This window comes from Ursus maritimus, unplaced genomic scaffold (assembly GCF_017311325.1).
Source record: "Ursus maritimus isolate PB19 unplaced genomic scaffold, ASM1731132v1 scaffold_1, whole genome shotgun sequence".
In the NCBI taxonomy this organism is placed as follows: domain Eukaryota; kingdom Metazoa; phylum Chordata; class Mammalia; order Carnivora; family Ursidae; genus Ursus; species Ursus maritimus.
Window position 1 is genome coordinate 43,494,957 of NW_024423343.1, and position 14,806 is coordinate 43,509,762.

General features: G+C 36.8%; 1 protein-coding gene across 2 annotated transcripts; it reads left to right on the forward strand.

The window, feature by feature from the left end:
• Window positions 1-23: 23 nt before the first annotated feature.
• ORMDL1 (ORMDL sphingolipid biosynthesis regulator 1) lies at window positions 24-14,391 on the forward strand. Of its 2 annotated transcripts, none has more exons than XM_008687258.2 (4): window positions 24-165; window positions 2,784-2,964; window positions 8,784-8,935; window positions 12,470-14,391. In XM_008687258.2, exons 2-4 carry the CDS (start codon window positions 2,791-2,793, stop codon window positions 12,603-12,605), a joined length of 462 nt encoding a protein of 153 aa, XP_008685480.1. In that variant the 5' UTR covers window positions 24-165; window positions 2,784-2,790; the 3' UTR covers window positions 12,606-14,391. The 2 variants fall into 2 exon arrangements, with proteins under 2 accessions (XP_008685480.1, XP_008685481.1); XM_008687259.2 differs by having other exon boundaries at window positions 49-212.
• Window positions 14,392-14,806: the final 415 nt, after the last annotated feature.

Here is a 14,806-nt window from a genome sequence, read left to right on the forward strand (position 1 = left end):
CTGCCCGCAGCCAATCCCATGGCGGCGCGTTAGGTACTGAACGCTTCCGCAAGCTGCGCTGCGCTGCGCTGTTCTGAGACTGATCGTAGGCATTCGGCCTTGGAGAGACGCCGTAGCCGCGGAGCTGGTTTTGTTCCGAGCTGGCCGCCGGGAGTGGGGCGGCGGGTGAGTGGGCATGAACGGCTGTAGGGGCTGTGCTGCTGTCTGCGTCGGTAAGGCGCTGTTGGCGGGCCAGGGTAGGCTTGAGGGGAAAAAGCGGACTACGACTTCGTCCGCGGCGTTCCGGGTCTGCCCGTGCGGACCAAGTGGCCCCCGGGGCTTGCCCCCAAATCCTCGTCGTCTTGCTCTGGTACTGATGGGATGTGCAGCTCCGAGAGGAAAGGGGCGAGTGGGGGAGGCGTTGCGGCGTAGCTGCAGCGGCTTTTGCTGAGCTTCCACTGGCCGTGCGCTCCAGCTTTCAGGGTAGGGGCTGCCCGTGGTTTTCTGGCTGGCGAGGAAGTCCCCAAGAGGACGGGTCGCGGTCCTCGAGGCTCTCGCACAGGCAGAGCCGAGAGGCTCTTCACAGTCGAAAGCCCTTGTTTGCTGGTCCTGAGGGGCGCGGTAGACCCCTGGGGTAGGGTCAATACCACGCCAGCTTTGCCTCCCAGCTCAGATATAAATTGTAAGCCACTTTGGAGCTTTATTTTTTTTTTCTTTCCATCCTGTGGAAAGTGGGGAAAATATCTTGAGTTGTGGCATCTAAGTATAACCTATAGCTTATAAAAATAATGTCTGATGTAAAATAGATAGGTGAGAAGAAATATTTACACACGTAAATTTGAGACTTTTGCGTCTTGTTAGTGTTACCAGCTTTCATCACCATAAGCCTTGTTGGGTGTTCCGTAGATGTTTTGGACAGAGAATGCGACATTTTACTCCAGAAACACTTGTTGGATGGGTTTATGAGAAATTCCTCTTTTAATGCCAACTCTGTAATAGAAAAAAGGTTCATGTACTTCTAAATCAGACGTGTTCCAAATGTACTCTAACCATGCCCCCTTCCCTTTCAGTCTCACTGGTTGGTTTTTACCAGGATGATAGGTATTCAGGACAGCTATATTTTGTTCGAGGGATTCTTAGAACCAAGGAAACGTCAGCACTAAAATAACTGGGAACTAATACCTGTTCTTCCTTTGGTGTTCATCTTGAATACAAAAAAGGGAAAAACTTAGAAAAAAACTAATTTTAGGGGCGTTTTAAAGGAGGAAAGACTCATTGTTTTAACCTTATTGTATTATGATTAAGAAACAAACCTTATCCCTAGACCATGTAAATTTTTTGCCACATTATGTTCCTCCCAGGTTCAGTATTTAAAAAGAAGTGATTTAAGCCTGACTACTCTTTGGAAACAATGTTACATTAGGTTTAAGAGTCTGGGTACTCAGAATAGACTGGCTGGAACCACTTTGCCTTTTTTTGTCTTTAATTCAAGTATAATTAACAAACTGTTGTATTAGTATCAGGTGTACAGTATAATGATTTAACAATTCTATACATTTCTCAGTGCTCATCAAGATAAGTGTACTCTTAATCCCCGGTATTTATTTCACCCATCCCCCCACCAACCTCCCCTCTGGCAACCACCACCAGTTCTCTGTATTTGAGTGTTTTTTGGTCTTTTTTTCTTTTTTTTTAAAGATGTATTTATTTGTTTATTTGAGAGAAAGACAGAGAGAGATCACGAGCAGGGTTGGGGAGGGAGAAGCAGACTCCCCACTGAGCAGGAAGCCAGCTGTGGAACTCGATTCCAGGACCTGGGATCATGACCTGAGTGGAAGGCAGACCCTTTTTTTTTTTTTTTTTTTAAGATTTTATTTATTTATTTGGCGGAGAGAGAGACAGCCAGCGAGAGGGAACACAAGCAGGGGGAGTGGGAGAGGAAGAAGCAGTCTCCCAGCGGAGGAGCCTGACATGGGGCTCGATCCCGGAGCGCTGGGATCACGCCCTGAGCCAAAGGCAGACGCTTAAGGACTGCGCCACCCAGGCGCCCCGGAAGGCAGACCCTTAACCCACTGAGCCACCCAGGCGTAAAGTCTCTTTTTTTCTTTGTTTTGTTTCTTAAATTCCAAATATAAGTGAAATCATACGGTGTTTGTCTTTCTGTGACTTATTTCACTTAGCATTATATCCTCTATATATGGACCAACATGGTCCATCCATGTTGTTGCAAATGACAAGATTTCATTCCTTTTTATGGCTAAGTAATACTCTATTATAAATATATACACACACACACACACACACACACACCCCACATCTTCTTTATTCATTCACATGTGGATGAACACTTGGATTGCTTCCATCTTGGCTATTGTAAATAATGCTACAGCTTTGCCTTTTTTTATATTAGTTTATTCTTTTGGTACATTTAGCTCCTGAGCTTTCACTTTGGTTTCATGATATAAGAAAGTGTAGGTTTTCTCTTTCAGTTTGAGTTTTCCTGTCCATTATTTCATTTAGTAAAACCAACATGCTAGAAGACAAGCTTTAGGAAAGGGATTTTAATTTATTTTTTCAATAAGAACCATAAAAATAAGTCCCATTTGTCTTACCATGAAGTCAGATAAGAATTGCTTACTGCTTTCATTAGCGTCTGCAAATAGCCTATTTTGGTGGATGTGTTTGTTCTATTTCAGAACAACTAGAGAAAAATGATCCTAGTAACACTTATTTTGTCATGTCAGAATAGAGTGTTTAGGTTTCCGGTTTTATCATTGTTGATTCATTTCATTGCTTTCTTACAGAGCAAACATGAATGTTGGCGTTGCCCACAGTGAGGTGAATCCAAATACCCGTGTTATGAACAGCCGGGGTATGTGGCTGACATATGCATTAGGAGTTGGCTTGCTTCATATTGTCCTACTCAGTATTCCCTTCTTCAGTGTTCCTGTTGCTTGGACCTTAACAAATGTTATACATAATCTGGTAAGAATTTCACTTTATACTAAGCACTTATAAGCCTAAAGTTTAGTGCTTGTCAGGCACTGAGGGAGGAAGAAATAGGGAGTTGCTATTTAATGGGTACAGTTTCAGTTTTGCAAGATGAAAGAGTTCTAAAGATGGATGGTGGTGATGGTTGCATAACAATGTGAATGTATATTATACCACTGAACTGTATACTTAAAATTGGTTAAGATGGTACATTTTATGTTATGTGTATTTAAACAATTTTTTAAAAAGCTTAAAGCTTTATGCTATAAAGAAGGAAAACATGATTTAGTTTAACAGTTTTATTGAGATGTAATTCATAATTATATAATATATAATATAACATTGACTGACTTAAAAGTGTACAGTTCAGAGATTTTTAATGTATGTGACAATTTTGAAGAATTCTAATCTGGGATAGGATTATATTTTTTCTATTAATACTTTATATTTAAACATTGGGCCCTTTTTCTAAGTAAGACCTTTTTTTTTTCCTCTTGATGGTTTTATGGAATTGAGAAAATAGTAGGTCATTTTAGCAAAAATTACAAGACACTGTAATTCAGGCTACTGTAATATATTGATTAACCAGAATGCTTCAGAAGTAATTATGGTTTTTGATTAACTGGAGACTAATAACCATCTTTGATTTCAAATCTTGTTAAACTTCAATCCTTTCTCAATTGTATACATATACTCTCCTTCAGTATAGAAATTTTGAGCTTAATCATATCTTATATGATTGAGAATCTTACGGTGCCTTAACTTTTTCATGTTGACTGTGGTTCTTCTGTATTATAGGATAGCTCTGCAAAGTATCAGAGGTTCGGTTGATTCTACTGACCATATTATGCAGCCCTGAAAATTGTCTGTTTAAAAAAAACAACTGATAGTGACCTTTCTTATCTTTAACTGTCTATGAAAGCAGAATGAAAGGGGAGAAATCCATTAGTCAAGACTTAATTGAATCCAGATTAATTATGTATTTGTTTAAAGATATCTAGAAAATGAAGAACTTGGAACATTAAGACAGGAAAATGTAGGAGAAATAGATTTTTTTAAATTAATATTATTTATTTCCTATCTTCTGAGGAGTATTTGAATTTGATTGGAGAAGGACAAGGATAATGTGGTGGTAAAAATAAATGAATGTCCATTTAGTCCATCTTATGCGATAGACTTTGGTAGGGCTATTTTTAAGTAGTGACTTCTCTGAAATATTTGACAAGAGTTACATCCCTTTTACTATAATTCCTTTCCTTTGGCTTCCACGGGATCACTTTTTCCTAGATATATTTCTGATTCTTCCTTTTCTTACCATTGTTCCTTCTGTTTTCCTCTCCTAAATATTGCTGTCCCCAAGGTTCTTTTCTTCATCTCTTTTTATTCTGTGTATTCTATCAAGTTTACTTCATCTATCCATAATTTCAGTTTCTACCTGTAGAATGATGATGTTCATTTTAATATTGCCTGATCACCTTGCACCTTAATCCAAACAATTATAAATTGAACTCAGTCCTGATCTGTCCCTTACCACTCACAACCTGTTCTCTGGCTTTGTTCCCGATCTAATCTAAAGGCACCACTGTCTACCCGTAAGTCAAGCCAGATAGCTGAATGTCAAAGGTAAAGGGATTCGTATAATGAGTTATCCAAATTGAGACTGTTTTGAGAGTAAAAGGGAGCTCTAGTAATAACTACTCCAAGAAAATTAGTGTAAATTAGGATCATTCATGCTATTGAAGATATATGGTCACTCTAGTCTTAGATTAACTCCTTTTCCTCTGTATTCCATATCCATTTAGTCAGAGCCCTGTTTTACTCCTTTACTGTCTTTCAGCTTGATCCCCACTGGCCTTGCTATAATTTGTACACTTATTTTTTTCTCAGGTGGATTACTCCAGTAGATCAAATGGTCTCCTGGATGTTCCTCTACCGTCCTCCATTCCAACTTGACAGAGAGTTATCTTCAAAATGCATATATCTTCAAGTCATGCTCTAAGTCCTTCTATGATTCCTTATTATATTCGTAGTAAAATAACAAGTTCCTTATGTGGCATGTAAGACCAGTTGATAACAGTACAGAGGCAAGAAAAGGACTCAATCTTATTCCAGCCCATCTCCAAACATGAGTATTGCTCTAACAATAATGAAAATTATCTTGTTGTCACCTTTTTGCTTTGGCTTAGGCTCTTTTTCCACTGTTTTAATACCCTCCCTCCATCCTTTTCTGCTGGGCTGATTCCTACTTGTCCAGGGAAACTACTCAAATATCTCCTCCGGGAAGCTACAAAATTCCCATGCTGCATTCTTTTAAGTGTATTTATCATAGTTTTATAATTAGGAATTTGCCTCTTTATTTCCCATATCTCTAAAGACTTATGTAAATGTTTGCTGAATTAATTAGTCTGTATTGTCACATAATTTTCCCTTCTCCAATGGCACATGTATTAAATGTATTTTAGAAGTCACCCCCTACCCTTGCCCAGATGTTTTCAAATTGGTTGACTGAGATTTTGAAGCACAGTATATGGCTGTGAACAAAGCATAGGTAATTGAGGAAAGCGAACTTCTGACTTATTAGTTCACCACACTAAAAACCTAACTACCAGCCATCGATGTAGCAATTAACATGACTCCAAATTTAAGTTTCTTTTGAAGACAGACTACATTAAACCGATAAAATATGAAATACGTACTGAACGCTTTTAAAGGTTGTTATCTGTGGTTAGAAAAAATACTGTCTTTGCCTTTCTGAACCATACAGTAGAAATCTACAGTGATTGTTTTTATTCATTTTTACAGTGCTGTAGTTCACTTTTAGAGGTATTAATATTTCACAAAATTCTTAGCCTAGCTTTTAAAATGAATGAGAATTTTCTGCATTTTGAGCCAGTAAATATTAACAGCCAACCATGAGCTACATATTTTTCCCCAATTTTTTTGATTTGAGTATAAATCATCCATCACTAAATTTTATAGAATAACTATTAAAAATAATGGGATAGAAGTTATATGGTCAGGTAAGATTTTATTCTGTTTAACTGAAAAGGATATATAAAATATTCTGTTTGAATATTCTAAACACTGGTGATGCATGTAGTTTGAAGGAAATAATGAGAGGATTGTTTTTCTCTTTGATGATTCTAATACATGCATTAGTTAGAGTAGAGATTCTGAACTTTTTTGGGTCCCCTACTCCTCAGAATTTAAAAGCATACAAATTCTATTTTACTGTCTCCTGTAAAGCCCATGTGAAAATGGTGTCCTTGTGCTTACAGAATAAACATTCCTTAGCTTAGTGTCATCTTGGCTTAATATCTAACACTTGCTGTGTACCAGCCCTTGTTTCTGAGGTATTCATGCTAATGGGAGAACAAACATGTAAATAATTCTAACAAAATATATTGTGCTATAAATAAAAGTATTTTCAATAAAATTCTATACAAGCACATAGGCTACTACTGATGAGGAAGGCTTCCCTGAGGAGTTGTCATTTGAGCTGAACCTTCAAGAATGAGACAGTTGACAAGGTAGCATCGCAGCTTTTGCCTCAGCAACAGAGGACCTTTCCCTCTTCTGCATTGGCTGTGTACTTGGTAACTTTGATAGCACTTTCTGTCCTACATTTTAGTTGTTTATGCATATCTTTTTTTTTTTCTTACCATCTCTTAGAAGATTGAGTTTTTTTCAAGGCTGTGGACATTTCTTACTCAATTTCATATATGCGTACATGTCCTGTGTCCTGTACATATAAGTCACTTATTAAATGCTTTTTGAGTTAAATCTAATTGAACATGAATCCATTTCTGTATAGCTTAGGTGTTATTGTACTAAACAACTTTTGAATTGCCTAATGGAATAATTAGAAAGTAGACTCAGCTTTGAAAACAATGGCTCTCTTAACCTAGTTAATAATATAAAATTTCAAATCACTAATTTTTTTTTCCATATATTTATTAAAAGTTGAGGAAGCAAAAATGACACCTCATTGTGACTTCTAGGAGGAAAAACTGTTTGATGATAATATTTAGGCAAGAATATTGTGTTACTGGGGCGCTTGGGTGGCTTAGTCGTTAAGTGTCTGCCTTCGGCTCAGTGTGATCCCAGGGTCCTGGGATCCCACGTCGGGCTCCCTCTCCGCTGGGAAGACTGCTTCTTCCTCTCCCACTCTCCCTGCTTGTGTTCCCTCTTTCGCTGGCTGTCTCTCTGTCAAATAAATAAATAAAATCTTTAGGGGCGCCTGGGTGGCACAGCGGTTAAGCATCTGCCTTCGGCTCAGGGCGTGATCCCGGCGTTCTGGGATCGAGCCCCACATCAGGCTCCTCCGCTATGAGCCTGCTTCTTCCTCTCCCACTCCCCCTGCTTGTGTTCCCTCTCTCGCTGGCTGTCTCTCTGTCAAATAAGTAAATAAAATCTTAAAAAAAAAAAAAAAGAATATTCTGTTACTGGTGCCTCAGACAGTGATCCTGCAATGAAGTACTACCAATGATCTAAATAGAATCATAACTCAAGGAAACAAAATCTAGTATGTATTGGTTTTTTCCAAATCACAAAATTAGATGTTCAAACATATCCCTAGACAGAATGGATTTTACTAATGTTTTTTACTTTCAAAAACACTGACTTCAGGGCCACCCGGGTGACTTAATCGATTAAGCATGACCCTTGATTTTGGCTCAGGTCATGATTTCGAGGTCCTGGGATTGAGCTTCACATCTGGCTTTTCTCCCTCTCCCTCTGTCCCCCTTAAATAAATAAATAAATCTTTTTGAAACTAACTTCAAAAGAAACAATATTGGGGCACAGTGGTGATTTTTAAAAGCAAATTGAGTTGAACATTATTTCTACTATATAACCATCTTTGTTATGTTAGAAGAGAACTATTGAGGGGTGCCTGGGTGGCGCAGTTGTTAAGCGTCTGCCTTCGGCTCAGGGTGTGATCCTGGAGTTATGGGATTGAGCCCCACATCGGGCTCTTCTGCTGGGAGCCTGCTTCTTCCTCTCCCACTCCCCCTGCTTGTGTTCCCTCTCTTGCTGGCTTTCTCTCTCTCTCTGTCAAATAAATAAATAGAATCTTTAAAAAAAAACAAAAACAAAAAACTGTTATGACAAAGACAGTCTTAATATTAAATATTTTCAAAACCATTCCCCTAATGTAGAAATTTTATTATTATTTACAGATTTGTATGTTTTTATCATTTTATAAGTATCATCACATTTATTAATAGGACACTAAACATTCCTATACATCAGGGGTAAGATAATCCTGTTTCCTGGACACCTAGGTGGCTCAGTCGGTTAACCTACTGCCTTCAGCTCAAGTCATGATCCCACGGTCCTGAGATTGAGACCCGCTTTGGGCTCCCTGCTGAGCCTTCTCCTTCTCCCTCTGCCACTCCCCCTGCTTGTGCTCTCTGGCTCTCTCTTTCTTTCAAATAAATTAATCTTTTTTAAAAAAATGATAATCCTGTTTCCCAATAGGAAAGGTATTAGAAGATCTAAATGTAACGATGTAAAGTGGTCCTGATGTTACTTTTTGTGAATTTTCAATTTAATGGGACATGAAAACAGGTTACTTTCAGTTGATCTTTTACTGGTTTTCACCAAATAATATTCATATGCCTCTGGAAGTTTTATTTTACTATGAAGAAACTGGCCACAGCCTTTCACAAGTAATATGAAAGCTTAAAATTTGAGCTGTTAAGTTCAATCACCCATACTGTCATAAGTAGTCTGGAACTATCTTTATGCTTACTGACAAGTACTAATTTTATATTTGGTATTGATTATATATCCCCTTGCTTGTTTTCCAGGGGATGTATGTATTTTTGCATGCAGTAAAAGGAACACCTTTTGAAACTCCTGACCAGGGTAAAGCAAGGCTCCTAACTCACTGGGAACAACTGGACTATGGAGTACAGTTTACATCTTCACGGAAGTTTTTCACAATTTCTCCAATAATTCTGTAAGTGGTGGAAGTTTTTTAGGTATGAGGAAGATTGGGTAAGAGGGAGTTGTCCTTTTATTAGGTTGAATTTCAATTAGAAACAGAATATTTATTGAAACCTCTACAAATAAATAGCTACCACAGAGCAAAAATACAGGCAAAATCTTTAACAGGCTGGTAATAATACCATTTTTACCTCAGTCAGTAACCTATAGAAACAATATAATGTGCCCATCAGTATCTTTAGACATTCTAGGATATACAGGTCTAATATACTCTAGTTCATATGCTTAAGTTGCTTACAAGAAAGCTAAATGCATAATCTTATTCTATATTCCACTATCAGATTAATCTCCCTAAACAAGGATTTGGATGATTTCAGATGAATTTCATTGACCACCTTACCGCCCCCCCACATACACACACACAATTTAGATGTTCAAACTCCTTGAGAGAGACTGCTGTATAGTTTATACACAAGAGAAGTTAGGCTTTCATCGTAGAACAGAGCTGGGTTGAATCCTGTGTTTATCACTCAGCCTGCTTGGTTTGCTCATAAATGAAATTCTAGCCAGTAGTACATAGCTCAATATGACGCCATAAGAAATAAATGATATAATATCTATGTGTAAAGCATTTAACCTTATATTACCTCCTATCACCTGATATTCAGGGCCCTTCACAAAAATGGTTCCTACCTCATTTTTCCGTTATGTGAATATTTACCCCCATCCATCTCCCACCTGGTCAAGCTCTTCTAAGCAGCATTTCTTGAATACTTCATGTGTAGTCCTATTTCTATGCCTTTGTTCAAATCATTTCTCCTACCTGAAATACCTTCTCCTTTCTTAATTTATCCTTCTTTCAAGATTTAAATCCTACCTCCTCAATGAGGTCTTTTCCTTAGCACCCAACCTTAAGTAATAATCTGTTTTGAACTCCTTTAGTAGTTATTATACGTCCCTTATTTATGTCACTTTGTATTATCTGTTATTATAAATGATTTGTTTATGCAACGAATTTTTAAGTGCATGGATTGCTTTGAATTTCATACTCAGTACAGTTGCATGCATATAATGGATGCTTTACGTATATCTTAATCAAACACTATATACCACACAGCTTATATATAGTAATGCATCCCTGATAAAATCAGTGCAGTCTGGAGTAACAGAAAGACTTCTTGTAGGCATTAGGATTCCTTAAACTGGGACTTCAGGGAAGGTAGATTTTAGATAGATGTGCAGAAAAAGGAAGGCATTTTCAAATGAAAAGAATACATTGATCATAAAGTGATAGGTTTCTTTTTTCCTATATTGATAGCACTTTGAGGAAATTTTTAAAATTTTTGTTCCAGCCCCACATAAAATTAACATCAAAAGATTAATGATTTGTACGACATAACAAAGATAAGTGCAATAACAAGAATAATAGTTATACAAACAGCCCTAAATTTGGGTTTTAGCTCTATTGCTTTCTAGCTGCGTGACTTTTGGCCATTTCTTTGAAAGCCTGTTTCCTCATCTATAAAATGTTGAGGATTGCATTATAATGAATGTAAAAAGCTTGACATACTGAATTTTTAATAAGAGTTATCACAAAATAGTCAACTAAGATGTACCTGTGTACAACATCCATATTTCTGAAAACATATTTTTGACCCACAGGTATGATTTCAAATATTCTGTGATTAAATTCCTTATATAACTCAAGAAACAACATTAAAGCCATCTATATAGCATTGATATTTTTCAGAGTGCTTTCACATTTTCTTATTTGATCATCATTTGTCAGGTAGGTGAGGCATGCAGTGTTATCCCAGATTTTTAGATAAAGAAACAGGCTCAGATGCATTACCTTATTTCAGATCTTGCAGCTAGTTAGAGTCCAGAGCCCGGATGAAATCCTAAACTTCTAATACAGGTCTCTTTCCAATATACCCTTTGGCATCTGGAAATTTGGCAACTGGCAATTACACAATTCCCACCTTGGTTTTGCATTCCCTTGGAGGATTGTCTAGGTTTTTATAAGAGCCAAGTAATTTTTGTATAATTTACACATAAAGTTAGTTTTTATTAAAAGACATAAAGGGGGACATATGCTACAGTATGATGAGACGCTATTCCAAGAAGATTTACTATTTCCAACGTATCAGGGTATACATAAAGCCCATAATGATTATGGGAGATGAAATGAGCTTACCAAATGCAAGTGGTATCTTATTTTGTGCAGTGAAGGAAATATAAAAACAGTCTTAAAGTGTATGAAAGTTGGAAGAAAGGGTTTAGACTAAAGGTTGAAGAATATGGTTTATTCTCAAGAAGCATTTTCTGATTATAATTTCTGAAATAGGTGGAAAATTACAGAATTCCTCAATTTAGATGATTCTGAAAATGATGTATACAGCTCTCTGTGATGTTTTTAGCCATACCTGAAAATAGCTCTTCTTTTCTAACCGTATTGCCCAAGATGTTTTTCTCCCCTTATTAGAAATTATGACAGTACTTAGAGGAAGGGCTATTAGGATATTTTCCTGTATGCTCTAACAGTACTAATTAGGTAAACACCCATATTCAGACTAACTTTGTAGCTCTGATCAAGTAAAGTATGATGTTTTAGTCTTTACATCCTGTCTATATTAGGATACTCTCAGTGGCCAGATGGTGTGTCTGCACTCTGATGTACCCTTGGGTAAAACCAGACAATTCTGACTTGATGATTTATGGTCCTAAAGGTAGCTTAGGCTTGTTAAAACAAATTCTCAGATGTTGAATGTCTTTGAATATGTACATATGTTCAATTACAGCGAAGTAGTTGGAATTTTCCGGTTAAACCGGTTGTCGACCTGTTCAGCTACAGTATGGAAATGAGAACATCAAAAGGGCAATCAAGTATTTGCTTTCTTTCAAAGATACGGAATTGTACTAATGTACTAACACCCCATTTTTCACAACTTCATAGCCGTAGTTTTTAACCTTTTGGTGGCTCACAAAACCCTTTGAGAATATGCTTTGGATCTGGATCTTCTCTTCAGAAACATACACATAAATACAAACTATACGTGAAATTTCAGAGAATTTTATGAACCCTAGTTTGAAAGACTTAGGCTTTAAAGGTTGCTAAGTAGCAAACACATTCTTTTTTTTTTAGATTTATTTCTTTATTTTAGAGAGGGAGAGGGAGAGAGAATCCCAAGCAGACTCCATGCTAAGCACAGAATCCAGTGCAGGGCTCAATCTCACAACACTGAGATCATGACCTGAGCCAAAACCGAGAGTTGGACATTCAACCGACTGCACCACTCAGGCGCCCTGCAAACATTCTTTTAAATGCATTTAACATAATTGCAGAAATGCAAAATGTGCATATATGCCTCCATTAAATAGGTTTTTAAATCCCAAATTAATTTAGGCCCCAAACTGTAAAACTCCTATTTTAGTGCTCAAAAGTGATTCTGCTTTTTTAGGTATTTATGTTTCAGTGGCTTTTTTTACCTTTAAAGTTTTTACAAATTTTACATGTTACATATGTTTTTAATTTTTATTTCCACAGATATTTTCTGGCAAGTTTCTATACGAAGTATGATCCAACTCACTTCATCCTAAACACAGCTTCTCTCCTGAGTGTGCTAATTCCTAAAATGCCACAGCTACATGGTGTTCGGATCTTTGGAATTAATAAGTATTGAAATGTTTTGAAATGGAACAAAAATTTTTACAGCTACTAAGTTTTCTGTAAGGAAGGAATGGTTAGTAAACTGCACTGTTTCCATGATAATGTGAAATGAGAAGTATTTACATTGGAGGGCCAGTTGCTGGTTCTTCATACGCTGTTTTGAAGTGCAGATATTTACTAGAAGATGCCTCTGTTTAATGCATGTGGTATCTTTCTGAAGAGAGGCTTTAGGCAGGCTGGGCAGGCCCAGCTTATAAGTTAAGGCTGTAAAGTGAGGGTATAGTAGATAAATCCAAGGAAATAAGAGATTTATAAGACACTGAGACCAGATTAGCTTATAATGAGTGGGCATTATTTTAGGAGAAGAAAAATTCCAATCATTCAGTCAGTTTAAGCAGACATACATATAAACCAGAATCACCTCTTTACAAGTTTATTATAGATCATTTTTATTACCATATGTGTTCCTCTTGTGTTATATATGAGGATATTTCCCTCCTGTTTTATACAAGCCAATCCCTACCATATGATTGTACTTTTTTGGTTTTGCTGGCTCAACATTATATTGATGGAGGAGGTCATTTTTACATTTATTAAGTTACTGAGTTCATGAAGGTCCACCTTCATGAGTGGTGATAGAAGACAGCCAGGCATCTTACCAACAGCCTCTGATTAGCCTTCTAATTTTGGAGCAGAGTGGGTTTTGCTGCCTTTCCAGACACAAGGCTGCTAATCCAATTAAGGAAATAATTTATTTCACACAGTTAAAATATATGGTAATTTAAAGCTGTCTGCTTATTTGGTTGATCAATCTAATTGTTAAATTCTGCTATTATTTAGAAAAGGAAACATAAAATGGACAACTATTTAGCCAGCCTGTGGTCTGGCAGAAACTGCTTCTCCAGCAGTAGTACCAAAGTAAATAATGGGGTCTTCTTTAGCAGGTCCTCAGTAAAAGAAAACATTGTCTTTTCTTACACCCCCTGCTCTCGGCCCCCATATTTTGCCCATTAATGTTTTGCCTTTCAATACGTGGGTTTTAGTGTAGATTAACCCAAAGTGGTAACTATATCCAAAGCAGCAACCATATTGAATTCTTGTCACTTAGAGAAGCTATAGTTGACATTAATTGCAAGAAATAACTATATACTACTTTGAGAAGGAAACACGTCAAAAACAAAGTTCTGATATGGGATGAAACGAAAACTCCAGTAATATTTGTAAACAAAACTGAGTGAAAAGAGTTGTAGACCAACTGAAAAATCAATTTGTTTTAATAAACTGACTTTTGGGGGGTAATGATCATTGTTTTGTATTTCAGAAGTATTGAGTTTAGAAATCAGTTTTATAATAATGCTTTTGTATGTTTGTCTTTTCCCATGTATTTTTAAACCAGTAATCTATACTTGAATAAAACTTTTCTTTCATGTAAGATTATTGCAAATAATCTCCAAATTCAGTCAGCAATGTCACATTTATTTTTCAGGGTTTTTTAAGCAACCGAATTTGTAAAATTAAGGTAGTTAAAAATGTTGCTTTTCTTCATTTTAAAGGCTTAAATTTTTGCACAGACTTGAGATAGAAATCTACTTCTGTTAATACAGGCCTTCTGCTTTTTTCCCCACTTGTCACCCTTCAATGTTTTAAAAGTATTTATTCAATAGATATTTGAGGGCCCATCTGGTGTAGGTGTTGTTTTAGGTATTATGGCTATAGTTTGTAAGCAAGACAAACCAAATCTTTTCCCTTATAAGCTTACATTCAAATTGGAGAAAAGATAATAAATGAGTCAAAACATATTATTTCAAAATGTATTATTTCATTATTCCAGTGATAAATGCCATGGAAAGAAAATTAACCAGGTGAAAGTCAGGAGAGCCTACCTCAGAAAGCCTTCCCTAATGTTCCTAAGGTGATTTTTGGACTAGAAAGGAGTAATAAGGAAGATGAGAATGGTAACACATGAGGTCAGAGAAGTAGTAAGGGTCAGATCATATAGGACTCTATTGGCCAAGGTAATAAGCAAATTTTCTTCTAAGCTTGACAAAGCCATTTGATAGTTTTACATAGGAGATTAAAGGGGTCTGATTTATTTTTTTTAAAGGTTAAATGGCTAATGTTGAGAATAAAGTGTAAAGGAATAGGAAGCAGGAAGCATAGTAGGGAAACTACTATAGGCAAGAGGTAGCTCAGACTAGGAAAATGGCTGATGAA